This window comes from Hypanus sabinus, chromosome 6 (assembly GCF_030144855.1).
Source record: "Hypanus sabinus isolate sHypSab1 chromosome 6, sHypSab1.hap1, whole genome shotgun sequence".
NCBI lineage: Eukaryota > Metazoa > Chordata > Chondrichthyes > Myliobatiformes > Dasyatidae > Hypanus > Hypanus sabinus.
The window spans coordinates 147220359-147248273 of NC_082711.1; the positions used below are offsets into that span (position 1 = coordinate 147220359).

At 37.8% G+C, this 27915-nt stretch overlaps 1 protein-coding gene across 6 annotated transcripts in view; it reads right to left on the reverse strand.

Moving 5' to 3' along the window:
• Positions 1–991: 991 nt before the first annotated feature.
• Positions 992–27915, reverse strand: part of LOC132395942 (peripheral-type benzodiazepine receptor-associated protein 1) — a 312337-nt gene continuing 285413 nt past the window's right edge. For 4 of the 6 annotated variants that reach the window (XM_059973163.1, XM_059973159.1, XM_059973160.1 and 1 more), the window contains 6 exons: positions 26412–26580; positions 18363–18398; positions 16002–16105; positions 12816–12887; positions 8557–8691; positions 992–1801 (listed from right to left, as the gene is read on the reverse strand). In XM_059973163.1, coding sequence (XP_059829146.1) covers positions 1619–1801; positions 8557–8691; positions 12816–12887; positions 16002–16105; positions 18363–18398; positions 26412–26580 — 699 coding nt within the window. In that variant the 3' untranslated portion in view covers positions 992–1618. Of the gene's footprint in view, positions 1802–3722; positions 3847–7418; positions 7464–8556; positions 8692–12815; positions 12888–16001; positions 16106–18362; positions 18399–26411; positions 26581–27915 lie in introns of all 6 variants that reach the window. The other 2 variants (XM_059973162.1, XR_009512792.1) reach the window with 2 other exon arrangements.

Consider the following 27915-nt stretch of genomic DNA (forward strand, 5'->3'; position numbering starts at 1 on the left):
ACAGTCCCAACGATACATGCAAAACAAGAAGTAGAACTATTTACAAATGTCAAAATCAATCATATAAACTCTTTTTTTACAAAACATTTTGATTGTATATTATAAAGCCACGTGCTAGAATTCAAACATGATGGCTTATCTTTAACATATGAAAATAAGTTCTATTTTATGTCTGACAGCTGGTCAGGAGCCTGGAACACAAAGCAGGAGTGCTGCCAACTCAGGGTGTAGGCTGAATACTGGCAGGGTATTGCAATTGGCAAGTGAATTTTATTTTCACATTTTGTAATTCATTGAGATGTCTTTCTTGAATAAGGCAGAGGATAACCTTCTGGTTACCCATGCATAGGCAGAGGTGGATCAGAGATGGATAGTTTCCTCAAAAGTTGTCATCTACCAGCTTTACACCCAGCTGATTACTTAGAAATCTCTGCAATGCTCATAGAATTTCAGCATCTGGTTTCAGATGAAGAATACCAAGGTTCCATTTTACTTTTCCATCTCATTATATAGAGGAATCTTTTAGTGTATTTTCTTTAGTGACAAAGCAAACATCAGAAGTGGGGTCCAGATTATAAACTCTACTTGTTCCATTCTGGCTTTGGTAAATAAGAGCAATGCAAGAAAAACCCTACTGATAAAAGGTGATGAATTTACCACTGCATGAAATTCAGAGAGATACTAAGTAGCAGGACTTGTCTGGTAACCAACACGAGTTTACCACTCAAGTACATTCTTCTTGTCACTGTTAACACAACTAGTCAGCCGGGCCCTGGTACATCACTGTTTATGTGCTCAAGATTCCACAGCCTGCCTGACTTTGAATTATATGAAACTGAGAGATTTATACCACTTCAAAGCATAAACAATGCTGCTACATAGTTACTTGGGGAAAAAAACAATTTTCTGGGTTGATAACCTGTCACAGCTATATTAATGCATGAATGTAATTTGTCACTTGTCTTTTAACAGTTACAGATGAGATGATGTGTATATTTCCAGCAGGCTACATAATTTTTGGATTGCAGTTATTACAGTCTGGTGAAAGGCATTCTCTTTATCAGTAGATGTGATTACTGTTCAGTAAGAACTAAGTGTGTTGACCAAGATATCAGTGAATTACAATATTAATAATTGTGAAATGAATAAAAGATGGAGGTTTCTCCATTGTTCGCAGCAGAAAATATTCTGCATTTTAGAATACAATCTCTCTTCAAAGGTTGAGATTTGAGATTTTGAGATCTGCTGAGATCTCAGTCTGTTGAGATTTTGTGCATATCCAAAGCCTACCACCTTCCAGGTGAGATTCATCCTGATTTACTGGTCTCAAGTGAGTTTGCCATTTACTGAAAAGTTGGGTGGAAATAGCAAACACTTTTTGCTGGATCCAGGTGTGACCTGTTTCTTTTGGTGGACTCCATTTGGGAAACACTCATTCAATTTATCCCAGATTGGATATATTCTTCCAGTGGGATTGGATCCTCCCTGCTATTTTGATTGTATTCCTTAATTCTTTTTGGTGAATCTCTATTTATTCTCTTCAAGATTCTAGATGAGTTATTCAAAGTTTACTGAATCTCGACTGGCAGCTTCTCTTTTTTGATGGATTTGAAGAGAGTTATTCTCGTTTACTTGATCCCAATCTTTTGAATAGTTTCTTTCCTTTTGAAAAAAATCCCTTTTTCTTCTTGCTATTTGAATTCTCATTGCATCCGTGATTATCCAAACACCCTGCTGTAATAGTGGATTGAATGTTCATTGGTACAACAGGATTTGAAACTTCTGCCTCATCCAAGTTTAGCTGATGGGAGGAAATTAGAACAAAAGTCATTGATATAGTACAGGAAAGAACATACTGTAGAACCATTTCACTGAGTTCAGATCAAATGTCAGTAAAACAATTAATGCACGTGGTGTGCATGAATGCACCAATGCTAAAATATAGCATGTCACACCACTAGTTAAATGTTCAAATTCTGCAGATCTTACCAGTCACCGTCATGTCATCCACGACTGTTCTTTCAAAGTTTCATTTTTCTCAAAGAATAGCTAATTGGCATTTCACAGATTTTTAATCACACTTCTCAGAATAACAAAGGGTTTCTTAATCAAAAATTAATTCTTACCTTAGCAAACATTGCTACTAGATCAAATACAGCAATATTCTATGCAAAGCAAAGAGATTCCTGAATAATTGACCTGCATATGATAGCAGAGGATCTCCACACTTCCTCAAACTGAACCTGACATTATTATTAAGCAACGTACACAAAATGCTGCAGCAATTCATCAGGTCAGGCAGCATCTATGGAGGAAAGAGAACAGTTGAAGTTTCAGGCCAAGACCCTTCATCAGAATCCTCCAGTATTTTGTGTGTGTTGCTCAAGATTTTTAGCATCTGCAGTCTCTTGTTTGTCCTGACATGTAGTTGAATCATATGAACATTATCACAAGTAGTACAGAAACTGGCAAATTTCATAGCTGAGCACACTTCATATACAGGAATAAGAGCCCATGGTATTATAGGAAAGGTACTAACATGGACAGAAGATTAGCTGACTGGCAAAGGGTGGGAATAAAGGAGGACTCTTCTGGTTGGCAGCCAGTGACTAGTGGTGTTCCACAGGAGTTGGTTTTGGAACTGCTGCCATTCACATTTTATGTTAATGATCTGGATGATGGAATTGATGGCTTTGTGGTCAAGTTTGCAGAGCGTACGAAGATAGATGGAGGGACAGGCAGTGTTGAGGAAGCAGGGAGTCTGCAGAAAGACTTGAACAGATAAGGAAAATGGGCAAAGAAGTGGCAGATGAGGACAGTGTAGGGAAGTGGATGGCCATGCATTTAGGTAGAAGGAATAAAGGGGTAGGCTATTTTCTAAATGGAGAGCAAATTCAGAAATCGGAGGTACAAAGGGACTCAAGAGACCTAGAGCAGGATTCCCTAAAGATTATCTTGCAGGTTGAGCCAGTAGTAAAGAAACCAAATGCAATGTAAACATTCATTTCAAAAGGATGAGAATATAAAAGCACGGAGTGCATGTTGAGGCTTTTTAAGACACTTATCAGGCCACATTTAGAGTATTATGACCAGATTTTTGGGCCCCTTATCTAAGAAATTATGTGCTGGCTTTGGAGAAGATCCAGATGAATTTCATGAGAATGATCCTAGGCATTAAAAAGTTAATGTATGAACAGCTTTTGATGGCTCTGGACATGTACTTGCTGGAGTTTAATAGAATGAGTGGGAACTCACTGAAATATATCAAATATTGAAAGTCCTAGTTAGAGTGGGTGTTTCCAATGGTGGGGGAATCTAAGACCAGAGGGCACAGCCTCAGAATAGAATAATGTTCTTTTAGAACAGAGCTGAAGAGGAATTTCTTTAACCAGAGGCTGGTGAATCTGTGGAATCCATTGCTACAAATGGTTGTGGAGGTCAAGTCATTGCATAAATTTAAGTTGGAGGTTGATAGGTTCTTGATTAGTAAGGGCATCACAGGTTACATGGAAAAGGCAGGAAAATGAGGCTGAGAGGGATAATAAATCAGTTATGATCAAATGGTGGAATAGACTCAATAGGCTGAATAGGATAATTCTGCCCCTATGTCTATAGTGGCCATAAATTAAGATAGGAATATGCAAATAAGCCTTGGAAAACACCTATGGCATATTTAGATTTCATATTCTATTGCACTAAATATTTTATTTATGAAAATTTACCTAAATGTAAGTATTTTTTACATTTATCCCTGTAGTGAGAAGGTATCTCACTCTTGAATGGGGCTTCGTGCATCTTCCTCCTTAATCACACCCAGTCTGCTGGTGTCTGTCTTTACCTCTGTTACTGTGAAATGAGAACTGCTTTGTATCAATCTCTCAATGTCATTTACACATTTGTGACATATGCATTTGAGCAAACAAAAAAATAATCCATTGACATGAATTCACTGAAGTCAAAATAATGACATTTTAAAGCTGCCATTACTGAAGAAATAGACCCTTGGGATTGTATCACTTTGATGTACCGGATAAAACTGAGCAGCACATTATTTACTGATCATGCCCTTTTTTCTGATTCTTACCTGCAGCTCACTTGTCATGGTTTAAGGGCAAACAATGGGCCAAACTTGCAGGAAGGCACAGTAGAGTATTAGGCACAAATGCCATATTTTGATAAGAGATGACCATATAACCCTAATGTGAGAGCTGTCTGCTACTGTGTTCATCAAAAGCATGACATTATAAACAGCACAAATACTCCAGAAGGAAGATTATAGAGATTTCACCAATCAACTGACTGACAAAATACACTCCAGACGATGAGATTACATCTCAATATTGAGCTAACCACTTCATTAATATAAATATATGCAACTTCACAAGTTGATAAGAGGTGAACCAGATACTGTCCAGTAAAACTCCGTTAGTTCAGCACTCTTGTGAATTTTGTGGTGCTGAGTTGGCAGATTTTCTGCACTAATGATATTGCTTCTATTAATAGCCCAGCACACTTGCAACTCTGCTTTTTAAGAGGATGTACAAAAATGTAATAAATGTTTCAGTGAACTGTGTCTGTTTAAAGCAAGTGTGAGAAAATGATCTATTTGAGATGAAAGGTAGAATGGGAAATTACATCAGGTGGTTTTAAAGGGCATGTGGGTATAAGGTGACTGGCCTGTTGAAAGGAAATGTGGAAAACCAAACCTGATGAGGCTGGGTACTGATCCATTCAGAATTTCCAAAACAATTGGATACATATTCTTGGAGTTCAACTGTAGTTATTTGTGCTCTTCTTAATAGGAAAGCAGATACCATTGTGCATTCTATGATGCATTTTTTTTTCTTTTCAATAGACTTGAGAAACCTTTTAGAATTAAATACTTGACTTTTTTCCCAATATTTATGATTAAACATGCATGATCCTGAAGCACAGACTAGTTTATCCAATAGATTGACAACTGTGGGTCAGAGTAATCAATTAACAGTATTTATTATTCAAAAGCTCAAGGCTGAATATTGTTAAGCAATGGTGGTAGGAGCATGCTAAGCAAACAAGGAAGCATGTGCTAGTAAAATCAACTTCTAATTTTTATCAACTGGAAATATCTACTATGAGCAGCATAAAAACACCTTGGCTATCAGACCTTCCAAGACTTGTGCTCTACCTTTTGTCACAGTGTAACTAGCTCTCCTTCAGCCGACAGCACCTTTCCTATATCTCTGGATGACTCACTGGCAAAGGGGTAAACTTAATAAATTATGTCTAAATGCCAAGTACGTGCACAGCTATATCTATGCACCATTAGGAAGATGAAGTTGTAAGTATTAATTAATTTGAATTAAGAATTTGTTCTCCTAATCAACACTAATGGATAATCCAGCTCTGCTTGTCTACTAAGCTACACATTGGAAGTAACACAAGGATTAATATTCATTTAAAAAGTTTGACTCACTAACAGTTATCATGAACTGTTGGATTGCCCTGAAAATTCATCTGCATCACTAATATCCTGTAACAAATTAGATCTGCTATCCTTACCTGATCTAGCCTATAGGTGATTCTAGTTATATCAAAGGGATTGATTCTTTACTGTCTCCCAATTTATGGACAAATAAGAATGGACAATAAAGATTGACATAGTCAGCTATATCTACATTGCAAGAATAAAAGAGAATACAAAGAATTAGTTATTGGAGATGGAAATTCAGGTAAACCTAATTTAAGGGCAAATCCTGTTGTAGTTAAATCAAGCATGGTGATATAGCAAGCACATCTACTATGCTATTAGTTATACAACATCACTATAGGTGAGTGCACCCATGAAGACCTACATTTACAAACTGTGCAAAGGACAAAGCTAGAAGAGCATGCTAATAGGCAAACCTGCCGTGTGTCACCTGTAATCTGCTGACAATATTTTGATTTATTTTTCTGTGAACTGCAAATGGAATCAAAATCTTTTTGTTCATTCCCCATAATTTGAAATTTAATTTGTTTTCAGTTTTGTAACTGGCAACACTCTGATCTTGGACAGCCTTTTGCCTTCGGGGGCCTTTGCGCCTCATATAAATATCAGGCATTTGTTGAGCAACACCATCACTTAACTTTTCTCTGGCAGTGGGAAATGATATATTGTGGTATATGATATAACAATTATGATATTGTTGGGAGGAGGGAAGTGAACTTCTGCCAATTTGAAATAGAGTCTGTTGCATATTTCTTACATGTTCAACCATAGCTCAGCTATTCCAGGAATTTAAATATATCACTGAAATCTTGGGAATCTAGCACATCCATTCACCCTGGCAACCTAATTACATCTCCAGGATTTACACTGTTCTTGAACTGTCAGCTATGCCTGCAAACATCACCTCTTGGCAATTAAGTACACCATTGCACCAGATAGGTGTTTAACTGCATTTCTGTACATCTCTACTGATTGTGCCTTCTTTAGTTTTTAACCAAATATTCACAAGGAGATATTTTTATCTAAAGAAAGCTGTAAGTAATATTACCCAATCAGGGAAAAACTTCCTTCAGCTCACTGGCATCCATCTTGCCCAGTTTACATAACTAAAATAGAAATGAGAAGTAGGATGGGAGACTAGGGCATATCACAGTTGAGGTATGGAATTCAAAGGTCATGGAGTTATGTTGCAGCTTTATAAAACTCTGATTTGTCTGCACCTGGAGAATTGCATTCTCTTCCATGTGTCCCATTATAGAAAGAGTATGGAGGCTTTGGAGAGGGTGCAGAATAGATCCCCCAGGATACTGCCTGGATTTGAGAGCATGTGCTATAAGGAGATATTGGACAAACTTGGGTTGTTTTCTCTGGACTAGCGGAGGCTGAGGTGAGGGAGTTTATAACAGCCATAGATAGAGTTGATATCTTTCTTCCATCTTTGAAATTTCTAATACTAGAGCACATGCATTTAAGGTCAGAGGGTATAAGTTCAAGAGAGAGATAAGTGCCAAGTATTTTTTAGATAAAGAGCAGTGGATTCTTGGAATGCACTGACAAGGGTGGTAGTGGAGGCAAATATAACAGCAGCTTTAGATAGGTACATGAACGTGCAGGGAATGGAGGGATAGAGACATTGTGCAGGTAGAAGGGATTAGTTTAGTTTGACACAACATCATGGGCTGAAGAGCCTGTTCCTGTGCTGCATTGTTGCATATATTCTATAGTGGATGGCCACTGTCCCCCAATTGCGTGTTTATGTTATGAAATGCTGATATCACAATCATAAAGGAGCACAACTGCTTTAATATTTATGTGTATTTTCTAAGATACAGTTTGCATCCTGTAACTCTGTCCTTTGCACTGATGTGCTGCCTGCAGAAATGCATATCCATCCAGTGTGCATACTGCAATGCAAATGACAGTTTTTGACTCAGTAACACACACTTACAAGCCTTCTGGCCGCTAATTACCGCTTGAAATGAACAGTCTTCCTCTGTTGCCATGGAAAAAGGTAGAGAAAAAGAATTATAATAAAAGAAAGCTCAACAACTCATACAAGAGAGAGTAAATGAAAAATGAAAACAAAGGTTTGAATAGTAACAAGCTGTTCTAATCAGCCTCAAACAGGTATGCAGCTCAGCAAAACACAGTTTACTGTCTGCTACAATGCACTACACACCTGCAGTACGTGAATATTAATGGTAAGGTTCAATTTCTAGGGTTCTTTATATTAAACCCTTTAAAAATACAGATTTATAATTAGGAATTATTTAAATGACAAATAAAAGGAAAGGTATATCCTATACTGTATATCCATTACATAATAAAATGGAGTATGATAATAAGGTTCCAAAGACAAAGCATTTGTGGGCATCAATGTTGGAATAAAATTATACTTGACTTAATGTAATAAGGACAACTAAAACAAAGAAAGATAACTCACTCTTAGAATCAGATAAGAGGGGAAGAAAAACTTTCAACGAAAATGTCACGAGTAAAAAAGGTCCAAAGACAGTTGTTAATGTAAGGAAGATATTCAACTAGGATATAATTAGATTATGTTCGAAAACCCATGGTTAGATTACAAAGATTAATAATTTCAATTAAATGATACTCACAACATACAAAAAGGGAGTAAAAAGCTACACACACTTAATAGTCAATGAAGTCCCACACAATCCCTACTAAACCTTTCAGACAGCTAGTTCTCCTTCCTCCCTTGATAAATATTTTTCCTATCCCTTCATTTATCTGCTGTCCATCACAGCATGAACTTTCTTTTTCACATTCTCCTTTTTTCCTCTAATTGCATTTTCACATCCCTTCAAGTAATTCCCAACATAAGCTTTGCCTCTCTCTGGCTGCTCCTTTTCACTTGCCCGATACTTCCACTCTTTCTCTCACTCTCTCTCTTGAACTTTTCAACAACCTTTTTGTCATTAAACCTGTTTCCCTTGGAAAGTACCCTAGTCTCAACTTGCTGTGCAATATCTGCAAGGTTGATTTAAATATTATACATACAATCCAGTATTTCACAACAGAAGTATGTAATGCATTTTAGACAACAGAGGATCTCTTTGTCTCACCTGTTTTTCCTTGTGAACGGCAGTCTGAGGAAGCCTTGGCACAGCATCACCATCACCTGTTCCCACTGCCTCCTCTGTACTGATCATCTCCAGGAAATTGGATGGGGCTAGCCCATATATTCCATTCAAATTGCCCTAATGTTAAAAACACAGAAACTTGTTGTACTTTGTTCCGCCAACTAAATCACTACATGACTGTATAATGAAAATTGTAAATGATCGCAGCTGGGAACTTAAGGATTAAAATTTAAAAATCCAATGTTGGTACAAACCATCTGCTAACAATACTCAATTCTACTTCAATTTTTGTTGCTTGCTTAATCTTTTAAGTTTCACAATGTTGTGACCTCAAGAGTTTTGTAAGGTTTGTTTAGGTATATTACTCTACTGATGGATTAATAAATTGAAATACAAGATGTAGTGGTTCTTGTAATTTGGGACATATCTCTATGCAGCCAATGAAGCCAACCATAAATGGTGAAAGAAGACAAAATTATTGATATTTTAGAGAATGTTCTTTTTGAAGATAGGTCTTTTTGACCATTTACTTGAAGTAAACATTAGGATCCTAATTTGTCAAGAACATTCCCCATTGATAAGACCAGGAGTACTTTGTGGTTAGTCTCAATTACTTCTTATTCGTATATATTACTGAATTTTCCAATTAATATGGTATCCTGAACCACAAAGGTGTGAAAGTTTTTTAACAAGAAAATAGGTATTGATATTGAAATAGGTATTGAGAATTGATATTCTGCTGGTAACAGTGAGTGATAGTGGCATTGCCATAAGTTTGTTAATGTGAGAGGAACTGAGGAAAAGAACATAATAAAAGAATGGCATGAAATTAGTAGAAAGATGTGACATAGGAAGGGAAGATGCTGAGTTCTTGTGGGTTGAGTTAGGAAATTGCAAGGGTAAAAGGATCCCGATGGCAGTTATATACAGGCCTCCCAACAGAAGCTGGTATGTGGACCACAGAGTACAACAGGAAATAGAAAAGGCAAATTGAAAGGGCAAAGTTATGATAGTGATGGGAGATTTCAACATGAAGGTCAACTGGGAAAATCAGATTGGTAATAGATCTCAAGAGATTAAGTTAGGTGAATGCCTACACGATGGCTTTTTAGAGCAGTTTCTCGTTGAGCCTACCAGCTATACTGGATTGGGTGTTATGTAATGAAGCAGAGGTGTTTAGGGGGCTTAAAGGAAAAGGAGGCAGTGATCACAATATGATTGAGTTCAACTTAAAATTTGAAAGGGAGAACATAAAGTCTGATGCAGCAGTATTTCGGTGGAGTAAAGGAAATTAGTGGTATGAAAGAGTTGTTGGCCAAAGTAAATTGGAAGGATCTTTCGTCAGGGATGACAGCAGAACAGCAATGGTGTGAGTTTTGGAGAAAAGGATAGATGTATTCCAAAAACAAAGAAATACTCAAATGGTAAAATAGCAACCATGGCTGACAAGGAAAATCAAAGCTAATGTAAAAGCAAATGCAAAAACAATAATTAGTGGTTAGACAGAGGATAGGGAAGCTTTTAAAAACTTTCAGAGAGCAACTAAAAGTAACATTAGGAGGGAAAAGATGAAATACGAAAGCAAGCTAGCAAACGTTATCAAAGTGGATAGAAAATGCTTTTTCAAGTATGTGAAAAATAAAAGAGATGAGAGTGGATATAGGGCCGCTAAAAAATGAGGCTGGAGAAATAATAACAGCGTACAAGTAGATGGCAGATGAACTAAATGAGTATTATACATCAGCCTTCACTGTGGAAGGCACTGTGTGAAGCAGTGTGCCAGATGTTGAAGGGAGCGAGAGAAGAGAGGTGAGTGTAGTTACTATTACAAGGGAGAAGGTGCTTGGAAAGCTGAAAGGCCCAAGGGTACATAAGTCACACAGACCAGGTGAACTGCACCCTAGGGTTCTGGAAGAAATAGTGGTAGATTGTTGAGGCATTAGTAATGATCTTTCAAAAGTCACTGGATCTTGCACAGTGTCAGAGGACTAGAAAATTGCAAATGTCACTCCACACTTTAAGAAAGGGGGAAGGCAGCAGAAAGGAATTATAGACCAATTAGCCTGACCTCAGTGGCTGGAAGATGTTGGAGTCAATTGTTAAGGATGAGGTTATGGAATACTTTGTGACACAGGACAAGATGGGGCAAAGTCAGCAAGTTTTCCTTAAGGGAAAGTCTTGCATGACGAACCAGTTGGAAGTCTTTGAGATTACAAGTAGGGGATGCAGTGGATGTTGTATATTTGGACTTCCAGAAAGCCTTTAACAAGATGCCACACATGAAGCTGCTTACCAAGTTAAGAGCCCATGGTATTATAGGTAAGTTACTGACATGGTGAGAGCATTGGCTGATTGGTAGAGGGGAGCGAGTGGGAATAAAAGGATCCTTTTCTGGCTGGCTGTCATTGTCTAATGGCATTCCACAAGGGTCAGTGCTGGAACACTTCTTTTTATGCTGTACATCAACGATTTAGATAATGGAATAGATAACTCTGTTGTCAAGTTTGCAGATGATACGAAGATTAGTGGTGGGGCAGGTAGTGTTGAGGAAACAGGTAGGCTGCAGAAGGATTTAAACAGATTAGGAGAATGAGCAAGAAAGGGGCAAATGAATTACAATGTTGGAAAATGCATGGTCATGCACTTTGAGAGAAGAAATAAATGTGCAGACTATTTTCTAAATGGGGTGAAAATCCAAAAATCTGAGATGTAAAGGGACTTGGGAGCCCTTGTACAGAACACCCTAAAGGTTAACTTGCAGTTAGACTCAAGGCAAATGCAATGTCAGCATTCATTTCAAGAGGTCAAAAATACAAGAGCAGGGATGTGATATCCTGGGATCCTCATCTAAGAAAAGATGTCCTGGCATTGGAGAGGGTTCAGAGGAGGTTCACAAGGATGATTCCAGGAATGAAAGGGTTATCATATGAGGAACGTTTGATGGTTCTGGGTCTGCACTCACTGAAATTTAGAAAGATGAAAGGGGGAATCTTATTGAAACCTTTTGAAAGTTGAAAGGCCTAAACAGAGTAAATGTGGAAATGATATTCCCCATAGTGGGTGAGTCTAGGACAAGAGGGCACAACTTCAGGATAGGGGGCATCCATTTAATACAGAGATACAGAGAAATTTCTTTAACCAGAGGGTGGTGAATTTGTGGAATTTATTACCACAGGCAGTTGTGGAGGCCAGATCATTGGGTGTACTTAAGGAATGAGATGTATTTCTGATGGCTGAAGGGGAGAAAGCAGGAACAGGGTATTGAATCTGGATGATCATCCTAGCTCACACTGAATGGCAAAGCAAGCTTGGAGGGCCAAAAGGCTTACTCCTATTACTTTTTTTCTACACACTTTTCTGTGCAATAGTCCTTCAATGCAATATCACCCAGCCTTCAATGCACTGACATCCGCGTAGTCACCGCTGCCCAATCTCCATTCTGGCCCTGCATTCCCATCAGTCTTTGACACTGACTTCCCTGTTCTTCACGGAAGCACAATTCCCCAATGACCACGATAATCAAATTCTACCCCACCATTATCGCCTATTAGGCAGAGGGATCCTTAACAGGATTCCTCATCCATTTCTCTGAATTTGGCCCAACTCACATTGCTGAAAAGGCATACACATCAATACCTGTCACTCCAACTCAGGTCACAGCTTCACAGCTATCTTTTCCCATCTCTTCCTTCCTCTCCCCCCCCCCCCACACCACTCTCTTGCTCCTCTGTTTCTCTCAGTCTCCATCACCCCCCGCTTCCGATAACCTCCGATCCGATCCTTCATTTAATAAGGCATAACCTCTGATCCTTCATTTAATCTGTGGGAGCCTTCTTAACCACCACTTTTTGTACTTCCCTCTCCAACTCATTTACCTTTATTCCTTGCTCTCCACCCCTACACAAACTAGAACACTGGCCTCAGATCCTCTCCACTATCTCCAATCACAACATTTTGACAACCCTTATTATGGCACATTGCACCTCAAAGCACAGCTCTGCGGCACTTCTGCCTCGTGCCACAACAGACATCTGATTCTTCTTTTTTCATAGTGTAAGGTACCCAAGTCTCTCCACCCATCCACTGGCATATTCATCTGTCTTCGACGTGGCTTAGTTAATTACAAATCCTAAAGTGATTGTTAGCATCCCACTGCAACACCAATCTAGTGTACCCATTCAAATATACAGGAATTTTTTAGGTCAGAGTTTTTTTTGACGAGCACACTTTGACAAACTCACATAATAGAAACCGTCTTCGTCCATGTCCCCGTAAACAGTAATGATATCACCAGCACTGAAAGTCAACTCAGCCTGTCACAAAAGAAAGGGAAAGGTTAATTTGAAGATTTGGTCATTTCTTCGTCTAGCTTCAATATTGTTGGCCCACATGCTTGTAAGTGATAATAGGTTAAGTTGGTGTCAATGTACAAAACATTCCCTGTAGATATTTATTCACCAACTTTGCACAAAATACTAAATGCTATTCTACCATTCAGTCTACATTGTTGACAAAAATAGGCTGGAAGCTAATTGATTAACCAACCTTCAATCATAAAGGACAAGAAGTGTATCAGAATCAGGGTTAATATCATTGACATATGTTGTGCTGTGTTCCACCAGCATTTTTTGTGACAGTGCTTCTCTCTATAGATGCTGCCTGGCCTGCTGTGTTCCACCAGCATTTTGTGTGTGTCGTGACATTTGTTGTTTTGTGACAGCAGTACACTGCAGTGGCAACCTTGCAGTTTCTTTGGCATTCATCTGGTTTTTTTTTCCCAAGACCGAGTTGCGGATTTGACACCAACTCAGCACATATGGAAAGCATGCAAAGAGCTGGGTGAATTCGAACCCAGGACCATCTGCTTCGAAGTTCAGTGCAGATTCCACTACACCACTGGCCAGAATATACAGTACATTAAAAACATTAAATTAAATAAGTAGTGTGTAAAGAGAAAAAAAGTAGAGGTCTAGTGTTTATGGGTTCAATATCCATTCAGAATTCTGATGGCAGAGGGGAACAAGCTGATCCTGAATCATTGTGTGCCTTCAGGCTTCAGCTACTCCCTGATGGCAGCAATGAGAAGAGGGCATGTCCTGGACAATGAGGATCCTTAATAATGGATGCTACCTTTTGAGGCATCATTCATGAAGATGTCCTGGATGCAAGGAAGCTAGTGCCCATGATGGAGCTGACTGAATTTACAACTTTCTGCAGCTTATTTTGATCCTGCGTAGTATCACCCCATCCCAAACAGTGATGCAGCCAGTTAGAATGCTCTCCACCGTAGAAATTTGTATCTTTGGTGACATACCAAATTTCCTCAAACTTCTAATGAAATATAGACGCTGTCGTGCCTGTATCGCTATGTTGGGCCCAGGATAGATCCACAGAGGTGTTGACCCCCCCAGGAACTTGAAATTGCTCACACTTTCCACTTCTGATCCCTCGATAAGGACTGGTGTGTGTTCCCTCATCTTACTCTTTCTGAAGTTCGCAATCAATCTTCCGGTCTTACTGACGTTGAGTGTAAGGCTTTTGTTGCAATAGCACTTAACCAACTGATCTATCATGTTCACTTTATACTATTGGGATTAAGATGGTCTCAAATGTTTTATGTAAGGTATGTGTACAGTCAGCCATATCTTCCTCAAAAGTATCAGTTATCGTGTTCTCGTTTTAGTGTTCAAAGTTGAGACTGAGATGTTGAGAATCTATAGTTCCCTGATGATTACTCCTAAGAATCCTGGCCTTTAAGCTTGCAATTAATTTAGGGAGGATTATATGTGTTTTGTAGCACCAATGAGTTGAATATTAGCTGTAACATGAGGACATGTCAAACAGATTGTGAAAAATTATATTGACAAATTAATTTAAAGAGGTCATGACTCTGGGACAGCAATGGTAGCGGCAAAGTATCACTGATAAATGAGGGACAGGAAGATATTTATCTGATGGCAGCTTTCTAGGAGGATGTTGACAGTGAGGGGGTGAGGGACAGTAAGGAAATAGGAATAGAATTGCTTGGAGAAAAGCCAGACGCAAGTTTTCAAATTGAACCAAATTATAATTTAGGATTAGAGATTTTGTGTCACCCTGGTGCACAAAAAGGTGATTATTTACATGGATGATGTGTTTTGAATAATATTTTCTGACCTAATTCACAAGAATGAAAGTGTTCAGAATGCATTTTAAATATCAAGCAGAGGCTAAGTGTAATAAGCTCAGTGAAAACACTGCTGAGTACAGTTAATGGGATGAATAAAATAATCAGTTCACCCGTAATGGGAGAAAGATATCCACTCATTATGTTGGCATCTTCCAGTGCAGTTTGAAGTGGGAGTAATCAGCAGATTCATTACACCTAGTTCACTGATACAGTATAGAAATTGGTTTAAGAGACACCTCTTTTGAATCAAATACATCTTGTGCTTTTAGCTGACTGCATTCTGCTCCTAACATTAAGTTCACTGTTCTGATTCACATTTTTATTCATATACATTCTATTTTCAGCAGCAGCAAATTGTTACTTTCTATTGACTTCATGGTTTTATCAAAAGAACTGCTGAATCTCACTATGCCTCACAGTATCAGCACAAAAGCAGCAACTTTCTGTCAAGTACCTCATTTTCTTCTTTCTTTGTGGGTTTGTTATCTGGTCCCTTGTGCAAGAGTGAAAAAATGCAAAGGAGAGGGAGTGGATTGAAGACCCACCAACACACATAGATCAGCAACTGTTGTAGAGGAGGTTACCCAGAAGATATGTTTTCTTTTCAGTACAAAATGAAGGGGAAAGATGTCTGCAGATAGCCAGTGTTGGAATTAGAAGAATCTGTTTGTGGTGAGCAGAGTGATTTTCAATATTGTGAAATTTCCAAAACTAAATCAAATCCGTCTCCTTTGTCTTCTATGTTTTTGAGAAATTCAAGAGAAATTTTGGTGCAGAAAGAGTTCCATTTCTGCAAAATAAATAAATAGGTGTGCAATTTAGGCAACAGTGTCAACAGGATGTTTTATGATGGTGAGGAGATATTTGAGATGATTTGCACCCAAATTCTCTGGTCGTCTGTAACCAGGAATTGCAAGTGAACATGTGGTCTCCCTTGAATAGCCAAATCTCCAACAGAAAAGTCACCAAACTGGAGTTAATAGATTAAATCAGACCAGAGCTGATACTGATGCATAGTTATTTTATTACAAGTTTGCTTTCCTTCCTATGTATATTAAATGTTGTGTAAAATACTCCCAATGGATGAGTTGAACAATATTGCCATCGTCTATGTCCCAGAAACAACTAAATCTGTTCCTTCAGGGATAAAGTTTAGGGACATGAGCAAACAAGGCCACTTATGTTTGCATGATCTTAATATAATAAAATGTCTATCCCTTGAATAAAGAACAACAAGAGCTTAGAAGATGTTTATCACCTCAATATCCACATTAGGCGAGCTTTCCCTGGGATCATAATCAAAAACAGCCATCATTCTCTTCATAGGCAAGTTCTGTAGTGCACTGCTGGATCGATTCCATTCTGTAATAAAAAGTGTGTTTAGTGTTGATTAACATCCATACAGTAGATCAAATAAATGATGCAACTACAGTTAGTAAACAAAAGAATGTTAAATAAGGGGAACAAGACTTCTTTATGTAGAGTTCTTTCTACCTCTGCACCAATGCAGGTAGTATAGAGCAATAGTAATAAGCAATAAATGCAGGCCTTGCCAATAAAATACAAATCCTAAAACAAAATAAAAATGGGAGTTTAATAAGTGTGGTTTAAAACCTTCCACACAGAAAATGTATCAAATGTCAAGATTATATTAGACAAATGAAGCTGCATCTACGAAATTACTACAGAAAAATGAACAGAAAATGAAAAAATCACGCTATAAATTGCTCGCATCAGTCAACTGCCTAATAACGTTTGGGTTTGATGATGAAGATTGTTAATATAGTAGCTCAAAGCACTATGAAAATCCTTCTAATTATATAGTACGAAAACATTGTGAAATATTCTAACAACCTCTCTGCAATTATACTACATAAATTCAGTTCACATCTTGACAGGATCCAACGTCTGGTAATTTCTAAGTAAGTACATGTTCCGCACAGCATTATGGGCCGAAGGGACTGTATTGTGCTATAGGTTTTCTATGTTTCTATCTGCATTTTGTTTTTTTTTAATTTTCATATATCCTGACTGGATCACCCTGGATAACTGAATTGCAATTTTATTAACATCATATTCTAGACAGTCACTATTATTTAAAAAACTACTAAAATTGAAATTAGCTTTTGACATGCATTAGCACAACTAAAATCTCTTTACTTACATGACAGAAACTTCAATTATAGAATCAAAGTTATACAGCATGAAAAAAGGCCCTTTGGCCCAACTCGTCCATACGAACCCAAAGTGCCTCCCTGAGCTGATCCAATTTGCCTGCATCTGCCCCATATCCCCCTAAACATTTGCTATCAATGTACCCATCTAAAAATCATTTAAACATTATAATTATTCCTGCCTCTATCACTTCCTAAGGTTGTCATAGCTGGGGGTGGTAGTTGGGATAACCTCCTATTACCTATAAAATGCTCCAAAAGGCGCGCGTCTCAAACAGCCTTTGACAACCAAGTCCAACTCTTGGCTTTCACATAAGGCTTAGCTACTAGGCAGAACGGTACTGTTTACTGACAAGAGAAGGGGCAAAGACAGACCACTGGCACCTCAAAACCAGTTGCTTCAGGTAGGTGGGGCTTGTCAGCCTTGGGCGGCAGCCCGCCTAGGAGAAGGAAAACTCTGATTTTAAACCTCCACTGCCTTGTGGCCATACCCACCCATGAGAAAGGCTTTGAGAGTAAATCCCAAGGCAGAAATCTGGAGCCAGGGTCCCTAAAGCAGTTTGATGTTGTTTACAATTACACTCTGGCAACCTCTGCGACGACACTGGTGCCAAATTGTATCAGCGCTTGCCCTTCCCTTGAACTACATCAGTGACATGGAGAGGGGGAACCCGCTGCGTGGGCAACAGCAGGTTATTCAAATCTTCCCACCCAGGCTTGCGCCCTGGAGAGGACACAGTCCACCAGAGCCGCAAACCCATGATCCTCGGATCGATGGCTGCCTACACACTACGTCACTTCCAAATACCACAAACCTCTGTACCAAAAAAGTTGCTCTTAGCTTCCCTTTAAATCTTTCCTCTCTCACCTTTAATCTACACCCTCTAGTTTTAGACTCCCCAACCAAATAAAGACTGTGACCATCCATCTTATCTATGGCCCTCATGATTATATAAAACTTTATAAGGTCACCCCTTGGCCTCTTTTGCTCCAGGAAAAACAGTCCCATCCTATTCACTCTCTCCTTAAAACTCAAACCTTCCAGTCCTGTCAACATCCTTGTGAATATTTTCTGTGCCTTCTATAGCTTAACCACATCTGTCCTAAGAAAGACGATTAGAAATGCAAACAATGTTCTAAGTGTGCTCTCACCGATGTTTGGCACATCTGTATCATGACATCTCATCTCTAGTACTTAGGACTCCAACTGACAAAGTCAAGTGTGCCTTATACCTTCATCATTCATCTTAGCTGTGTCTCAATTCTATAAAATTCCTCAGGGCTCTGTTAGTCACTGTGTATGTCCTGACCTGGTTTAATTTCTCAGGATCTGACAAGTGCTTCAGTGGTCACATGCCACCAATTCTGATGCAATCTACCAACTTAATAATCATGCCACCAACACTGTCATTCAAATTGGTAATTTATATGATGATTGTACTGACCTCGCTGTTGAGTTTCCTTCCATGTGTTGGAATGCACTGAAACAGCAGAAGGTAATTAGTTAATATTCTTATTTTCATAAAGCTCCAAATTCTTAAAATACATTCACATATTCAGTGCCAAGTGTACTAGACAGCAAAAAGAAAGAAGCAGTTACTGTACAACACTGACACAGAAACACTTTAAATGGAAGAAGCAACAAAAGTTAAGCATGATGCGAGACAGACCTTTCTTGGATCGCCTTGGCTTCAAAGGAGGTGCAGTGCGGCGTGGCGGTTGAGAGAGCATATGGCTGCCTTCATACAGCAAAATACGAGAGAAAAAAAAAGAGGAAATAAAGCAGCACAAAGGAAGCTAAGACAGACAGAGCAAAATCACATCAGGTTAGTAAATCAGAGTCCAGTGGGTCTAGCATGCAGCATTGTTGGGTTTGAGCAATTCCCATCGGCTGAGGCAAGCTTAGCAGAGTGTAGATAGGTGTACATGTACTGCACCACTGAGCCCTGTGGAGACAAAGGAATAATGGAGCACAGTGATGTTTGCAGGTTGGGTAACCATACATCCCAATGACAAAGAGTACCATTTCTTATGCCACTAGGTGTATAACCACCCAAACAGTACTGCACTCCTGTGTTTTTTCATACTAGGTCACATTACTCTCTGCAAGTCCTCAGTAGGGCCCACGCAAACTTCAAACATTATAAGCAGAACATTTAAAGTCTTTTCAAAAACAGAAATATACTTTCTTCAGTTACTGAATTTTTAGTAGTTTTGTAGTTAAGTTTTCATGAACATCAATACCTGTCATTTGTCCCATCCCACTTATAACCCTGTTCAACCATGTGTATTATTCTACAGCTCTGTTTTCCATTGCATTGACCACCACAGAATTTAAAGCACAGATAGGCCATTTGATCTAATTTATTAATGTCAGTTCATATTTGTCATGACAGCCTTCACTTTTTAACAGTGTGTTTCAGTCCTTCTAACCACATTGTTCTTTCATTTCCAGGATCTGAGTACTGCTGGAAAAGCCAGTATTCAATTGTTCTTGAGAAGTTGATTGTTGGTTACTTGACAACTGCAGTTCTTGGCCTTTCCAGTATTTAGGTCCAGTACCTACTTACCAATCACTTGTTAAGAAAGCTCATTTGGGGTTTCACTTGGCTTCTGCCCTCATAGTTTTAACATTATTTTAAGTCCTGACTTCTAAAGGCAAGATGTGAGTGATTGCCTTTGACTCATGTGAGTATTTGAGTGTGGCATCAAGGAGCACTGATAAAAATGGGGTCAATAGCACCAAGGGGAAAACACTCCAACAGCTGAAATCATAACTTGCACAAAAAAATAGATGACTCTGGTTGAAAGTTAATCATCTCATATCCAGGACATTCTTGTTTAGTTTTTCAGATAGAAGCTTGTACTCAACCACCTTCAGTTACTTCTTCAATCACTTTTCATCCCAAGACTAGTAGCAGGTACATTCACCGATGGTAACATTCTATTCTATCCCATTGCAACTCTATAGAAAATGAAGTAATTCATGCAAGACACTAACAAAATTTACTTGAGAGCTGTTAACTAGTAACACTTACACAGGTCCAGGCAATGAACACTCTCAGAAAGAATAAGCCAAACCAACTACTCCAGATATTCAATAGTATTGCCTTGTTAAATCCAGGAAATAACCACTGACCAGAACCTCAACTGAATAAACTACAAGAATATTGGATCAGATTTTGCTGCCCAGGTATTTCTGGTCATTACTCTCATAAGAATTATGAGAGTAATCTAAAATCTAAAAAGTCTGGAGGTTTAGCTTTACCTAATCTTAGGTTTTATTACTGGGCAGTTAACATACGATATCTTACGTTTTGGCTTATATTATATTATATTATATTATATTATATTAATTGCATAGATTGTCCACTATGGGTTTCTTTAGAAGCTAACTCTGTTAATAAATTTTCTATTATTTCTCTTCTTGGATCCTCACTTCCTTTATCTGTAAGTAAACTAACTGATAATTTAATAGTTAAATATACTCTGAGGATCTGGATAGAATTTAGAAAACACTTTGGTTTATTGAGATTTTCCCTTTCAAGTCCCATTTATTCTAATTTTTTTAAACCCTCCATGACTGATTTAGTTTTTAAGGAATGGGACAGGTTAGGTATTAAATGTGTTTGGGATCTGTTTGTTGGAGGAAACCTTTTTTCATCTGAGCAATTGTCAGCTAAATATAGTTTACCCAAAACTCACTTTTTTAGCTATTTACAAATCAGAGACTTTTTAAGATCTCAATTATGTACATTCACTATAAGCTCAGATAAGAACTTACTAGATGTAATTTTTAGTTTGACACCTTTTCATAATGGTTCAATATCTAATATTTATGGTATATTACTGGAGACAAGGAATGTTCCTTCAGACAAAATTAAGAATCTCTGGGAACATGATTTACAGAAATCAATATCTGAGGAAACTTGGAATGAAATTTGTAAACTGGTTAATACTTCATCGCTATGTGCTCATCATTCCCTCATACAATTTAAGGTAGTACATAGAGCTCATATGACTAAGGATAAGCTATCTCGTTTTTATTCGGATATATCTCCCTACTGTGACAGATGTAATAATGGAGAAGCTTCATTAATTCATATGTTTTGGACTTTTTCGAATCTTGAAAAATATTGGAAGGAAGTTTTTCGAACTTTTTCCTTACATTTTAAAGTCAATTTTAAGCCTAACCCTCTGACGGGCCCTATTTTGTATTGTTGCAGGACAAGATATTAAGCTGAAGGCATCTGATTTACATATTTTGGCCTTTAGCTCTCTTATGGCTAGGAGGACGCTTTTGTTTAAATGGAAAGATGTTTTTCTTCCTACTCATGCTCAATGGTTATGTGACGTTATGTCATGCTTAGATTTAGAGAAGATTCATTGTTCAATTTCTGAATCTTGTCAAGACTTTCAAACATTGTGGAGACCTTTTCTGAATTATTTTCAAAACCTTCAATTTGTTGTTTAAACTTAGATGTTGGCTATTATTAATTTTTATTATATGAGAAGATATTTTACCATCTTTTCTCCTTAATAAACAGCTTCAGTCTTGGTAGGGGTTAGATTCTATTTTTTGTAATAAATTAATATAGTTCAATATAACTATTGATTAACTTACATGAATATGGGGTAATGTGTTTCTTATTATGAATAGATATAATGTAATTAGTAGTTTTTTAAAAGCTTTTTGACCTTTTATATACACTTTCTTGTACTTTGTATTCTATGTAGAAACTAATAAAAATATTGGAAAGGGAATTACTACAAATAATTTAAAAAGCAATAAAATCAGTTGTGTCTTGGATCAAAGTAATATATTTAATATTACTGTGAGTTAATTTGATATTTATGTTTGAAATATGGAAAATACTGTAGCTTATCTGCCGAAATACCAGCACTTTTGTTCAAAACCACTGAAATGAACTAGCAACGTATGGCCAAGGAAGCCAGAACTGTGTAAATAACCCACGTGGTCATAAGAAAAACAAAGACACGTCATGCAGAAAGCACTCAAAGTCAGAAGCAAAACAGTATCTCTGGAATGGGAAGCAATGACTCTAGAAACTCTGCCATTGTGCCGCTTTTGTCAAACTATTTAGATACTACAATGAATATCGCCAACCTCCATCACCAAAGCCAAGTGTAGCAGATGGATTGATAATTCTGTAAATTTATCTTCACTACTTCAATCCTGCTGAATCTAAATCTTGGAATTACTCATCTAAACAAAATTGTGTCAATAGAATCAACAGAAGAATGTAGCAGTATAAAAAAGTAGCTTAGCACCATCTGTTAGAGCAGTAAAAGATTGATAATGAATGATATTAATTTTTTTGGAAGAGAACTTTTACCTGGTGCAAATACCCTGCGTCTGGTAAGACTATAAGACGTAGGAGCAGAATTAGGCCATTCAGCCAATCGAATGTGCGCCACCTTCCATCATAGCTTATTTATTATCTCTCTCACCCCTATTCTCCTGCCTTCTCTCATAACCTTTGATGCCCTTACTATCAAATTCCACTTTAAATATGCCCAATGACACTGCCTCCACAGCTGTCTGTGGCAAGTAATTCTAGATTCACTACCCTTTGGCTAAAGAAATTCTTCCTCATCTCTGTCCAAATGAACGTCCCTCTACTCGAAGACTGTGTCCTCTGTTCCTAGACTCCCCCACTATAAGAGACATCCTCTCCACATGCAATTATCTAGATCCTTTTCCATGCCATATCAAGATTTGGTATGTTATCGAAGACATTCGCAAATTTCTACAGATATACCATGGAGAGCATTCTGACTGGCTTCATCATCATGTGATATGGGGGAAGCTACTAAACAGGATCAAAATCATCTTCAGAGAGTTGTAAAATTAGTCAGCTCCATCATGAGCACTAGCCTCCGAAATATCCAGGACATCTTCCAGGAGCTGTGCTTCCAAAAGGGGGCATCCATTATTAAGGACCTGCAAATATCCATCACCCAGGATCTGCTCTCTTCTCATGCTACCATCAGGAAGGAGGTACAGAAGCCTGAAGGCACATACTCAACGATTTAAGAACAGGTTCCTCCCCTCTGCCATCCGATTTCGGAATGGGCATTGAACCCATGAACGTTACTACACTACTTCTTTATTTCTATTTTTGCACTACTTATTTAACTTAACTGTTATATATATATATATTTACTGTAAATCAGTTTTTCCTCTATTACTGTATTGTATTGCTGTCACAAAGTTAACAAATTTTACAAGATATGCTGATAATATTAAACCTGATTCTGATGTGCTATTTATCAGCCCATGTACACTATGAATACTGAACATGTCTTATTTCACATTGGCACAGATGCTTCTTTATCTGAGAAGTTAAAAAAATGGAGCTAAACATATTGAAATTATCAGAGAACACTCCTATTTGTAACCCAAATGTGTTTGAGTTTATTAATGAACTAGGTAGCTGGGTCTAAGCCATCACTGTCAGACAGTCCCTTGGTTATGACTTGGAGTTCAGATGATTGTCCTCCACTTCAATCTTCTTTTGTGCAATGAAGAGTATTTCCAGGTTCCTGTTGTTTTTGGTTTGTACAGAGCTCCTTGATCCATGCTCAATGGCAGTATGGAAATCTCACAAACACTTATACTGTTTAGTCCTCTTGTCTACACTCTGTGGTCACTTTATTAAGTACACCTACTCATTAATGCAGATAGCTAATCAGTCAATCATATGGGTGGCAACAGCTCAATACAGAAAAGTACACAGACATGGTCAAGAGGTTCAGTTGCTGTTCAGAGCAAACAACAGAAAGGAAAAGAAATGTGATCTAGGTGACCTTGGAATGATTGTTGGCACCAGGCAAGATTGTTAGAGTATCTCAGAAACTCTGATCTCCTGGGATTTTCGGTCACACAATCTCTGCAGTTTACAGAGAATGTTGTGAGAAACATAAAAAACGTCCAGTAAGCGATATTGTGCGAATAAAAATACCTTGTTAATGAGAGAGGTTTGAGAAGAATGGACAGACTGGTTCAAGCTGACAAGAAGGCAATAGTAACTCAAAGAACCACCTGTTACAATAGTGTTGTGCAAACCTTGAAATGGATGAGCTACAGCAGCAGAAGACCACAAACATTTACCGAGTCTCCACTTTATTAAGTGCAGGAAGAAAAATTCCAAAAGCTGTTAACAATTTACTAAAAAATTAAAAACATAAATAGTGAGCCTGAAAAAGTATCCATCCTCTATGCTAACTTTCCTCAGGTGCAATACATCTATTACCTGAGCAACTCATCCAATTTGTTGTTGTAGAAAATTGATTACAGTGAATTCATAAGAATAAATACTCCCTCTCTCTGCAAGGTCTAACAGTATGGTAGATGTTCAACAGAGCAAACCAAAATGAAAACAAGAGCATTCAAGACAAGTCAAGGAAATGATTACAAAGAAGCACAAATCTGGAGAACTGGACAAGGCCATCTCAAAGGCACTGAACATGCCTTAGAGCTCAGTATTGTCCATCATGGAAAAAAAATATGAAACCACAACTATACTTACTAGGTCAGGCACTCCTCTAAACATAGTACCCAAGAAGTTAGTGGCTGCAAATGGAGATGATGTTCATGACTCCACAATCTCTAAGACCTTGCACAAAAAGGGAATCTATGGAAGAGTGGCAAGGAAGAACTCCTGGCTAAAAGAAAAGTATATTCTTGCCCATAAGGACTCTGCAAAGTGTCACTTAGAAGATACTGTAAAGATGTAGAAGATCTTGTGGTTGGATGAGACTAAAGTGGAACTTTCTGGCCACAACACTAAGCAGTACATGTGTGGTAAATCTAAAATCTTGCATCATCCAGGTAGAACCATTCCTATTGTAAAGTATGATAGAAGTAGCATCATGCTATGAGGATACTGTTCAGTAGCAGGGACTGGAAATCTGGTCAGAATTGATGGGAAGATGAATGTTATTAAATATAGAGAGATCCTAGATAAAAACCTGCTAGCTCTGCCAGAAAGCTTGAACTGGTGAGGTATTTTGTTCTTCAAGCAGGACATTGACCTAAATGCACTGCCAAAGCAAACATGGAGTGGCTTCAAATGAAGAAAATTGATGTCATTGAGTGTCCAAGTCAGAGTCCTCACCTTAACTCAATCGAAAATTTCTGGCAAGACTTTAAGAGTGCTGTCCATTTAAGCTCCCCAATGAACCTGGCATAGTGTGAACAACAAACATGAGAAAATCCACAGATGTTGGAAATCCAAGCAACACACACAAAATGCTGGAGTTCAGCAGGCCAGGCAGCATTTATAGATAAGAGGCTGAGACCCTTCATCAAGACTGAAAAGAAGGGATGAGAAATCAGAATAAGAAGGGGGGGGAGGGGAGCAATTTTGCAAGGAGGAATAGCAAGTATTGCTCCATTTCATTGTGTAAACCTAAGAGAGACTTATTCAAAAAGACTACTGGCTGTTACATTTGCGAAAGGTAGTTAAACATGTACTGAGCCAAGGGGGATGAAAACTTCTGAAGTGCTGATATTTCAGTTTTTGAATATTTATTTTTTCATGCTTTACAATTTTCCATGATTTTTGAGGCTCTACCATGAAAAAAGGAGTACATAATTCACAAATAATGTTTTTCAATTAAATTGATCAAAGTCCCTGGCTGTAATACTCATTTATCTGAACAAAGTGTTGGGCCTGAATACTTTTACAGGGCATTCAATGTGACTGCATGCAGTCACTGATTGAACTGAGCATGTACTGGATCTTGGTTATTGAAAATAATGGTGTCTCTGTATCCTCTGGAATAGTCATTGATATTTTGGACAGCACAGATGGACATAACTTGAGCAAGTCCAATTAGGGCACACATCGTTTAAAAGAGCAGTTACCATAAGCTGAATTCTTTTGGAATTCTTTGCTGTGTTTAGAAAATGAAACATCCACTTATGCAATCAAGATGCAACTGCTATCAAAAAATTAAACATTCAGCTAAGTTCAGCTTGAAACTCCTAATCCACTTAAAGCTTTTAATTCTTATTAAGTAATCATAATGCAGTTATCCCTTGATTTATGACTGGTTCATTATATCTTTTTGCTAAATATAGATTTTTATATGTATTTTTCACTCTCATGAACATCAAGCTACTGCCCAGAGGAATACAAAATATCAAGAATCATTTTGTCTAGCCTTTGTGATTTATGGCATTTTGTTTCATGAAAGCTTTTTCAAGAACACCTTTTCATATACTGAGAAATATCTGATTACCTTAGCCTAGTTATACGAGAGTATTATTTTCAGGGCGAAGAAAGTTCCCGAAAGATTTTTTTTTAAACTGTAATACATAGAAACCCAGTCAAAGGAAATATCATTCCTGTATCTACTCTGTTAAATTCTGCGCCAATCATTTTAAAGTTAATCTTACTTTCTGTCAGCTTGAAAACTGAATATAATAAGATGAAGAATCATCATCACTGCAGTGCATTACTCACCCAGCTCCTCCATCGTGCTACTGGGAACCAGGTAACCCCGTTGTAACAGCTGCTCCATCACATCATCATCATCCACTTGGATTTCTGAGACCATGTTACATGGCACAAAACCAGTCTGGCCATTTGCCTCTCCACGGTAAAACCCATCAGCATCCTTATCACCATATACCTGCAAAGAAATTATTCAGAATGGAGATCCCTCTCGCAGTTTCACCCTCAGTTTTAGCACTTTTGTATTTCATTTCCACCTTTCTGTTCTTCCATCATCCAGGATTCAATTTCTTATAAGGAAGGAGAGTTAACCAGACAGGATATTTCCACAATTACTATTAATGTTGTTTTGTAGAAAATACATTATTATAGAATAGCATCCTTCATCTATGCATCTGCTCTCTCAAACAACCTCTCTTAAAGTAATACCCAGTGTTTACATCCAATGACACAAGGGTTACTTGATGTGGAAGCAGAAATTCAATCAGCTAAGAGAATTTTGCAATTTGGAATAGATGAAGATTACAGATTTTTGATAATGTTTTACTTTATTTGTTTTTATATTTGCCAAACATTTTGAAACAAAGACTGGAACACACTAAATGAAATATAAAGTGGAAAGCAGTTAAAAAAATAATTCCGCCAAAAAGTAGCACATTCTGAGAGCTAATTGTTTAAACCTCAGAGTTTCAAAGAAAGTGGGTGAGGGAATTATAGATTTTAATCATGATCTTTCAAAGTTCACTTGATTCAATGATAAGTACTTTACACTGCAATTTTTTATCTGTAACTCCTTTGTTTGAGAAAGGCAAGCGAGACAAACTAGGAAATTATATGATGTTACATAATTTATGGTAAGAGACAGAAACAGAATCACTCAGCACTTAAAAAGATATTTATGCTGATGGGGAGAGTCAAGATGGTTTCAACATTTTTTAAAGTAATTAAAATAGGAGTCAGGGCTATGTCCATGAAAATGGTTAAATGAACTGCTAGCAAGCATTCTATAACCCACATAAGAGACGGTTCACAAAGATTAAGTCTCGTGTAATATTAAGTAAATCATGGCCTGGCCAGGAGATTGGTTAGGCAGCAAATAAATGACAGAAAATAAAGATAATGAGTATGCACTTCAATAAGAAGGAAGCAACATTTAAAGATCTGTGCTGGGTATTAACTATTCATGGCATAAATACCTTAACAGAAGATGAAAAGAAAAAAATGAGCAAAATCTAACAAAAGACATAAGATGATAGGAAATACTCAACAAGTTAGTATACATCTCCAGGAAGAGAAACAGAGTCAACAGCTCAGACTGATGAACCTTCATCAGAACAGGGAAAGAGAAAAGTGAAACTCAGTGAGCTGCATGGGGTTGTCTCTGACACAGTACAAACCAGGGTTATCATAGAGTTAAGCTATGGGTAGGATGATTCTGGGGGCCACCCACATTGAGGATGATGGGGAGAGAGGAGTGTTTGTGCATCCTAACTATCTGAGGTCTAGCAAACTA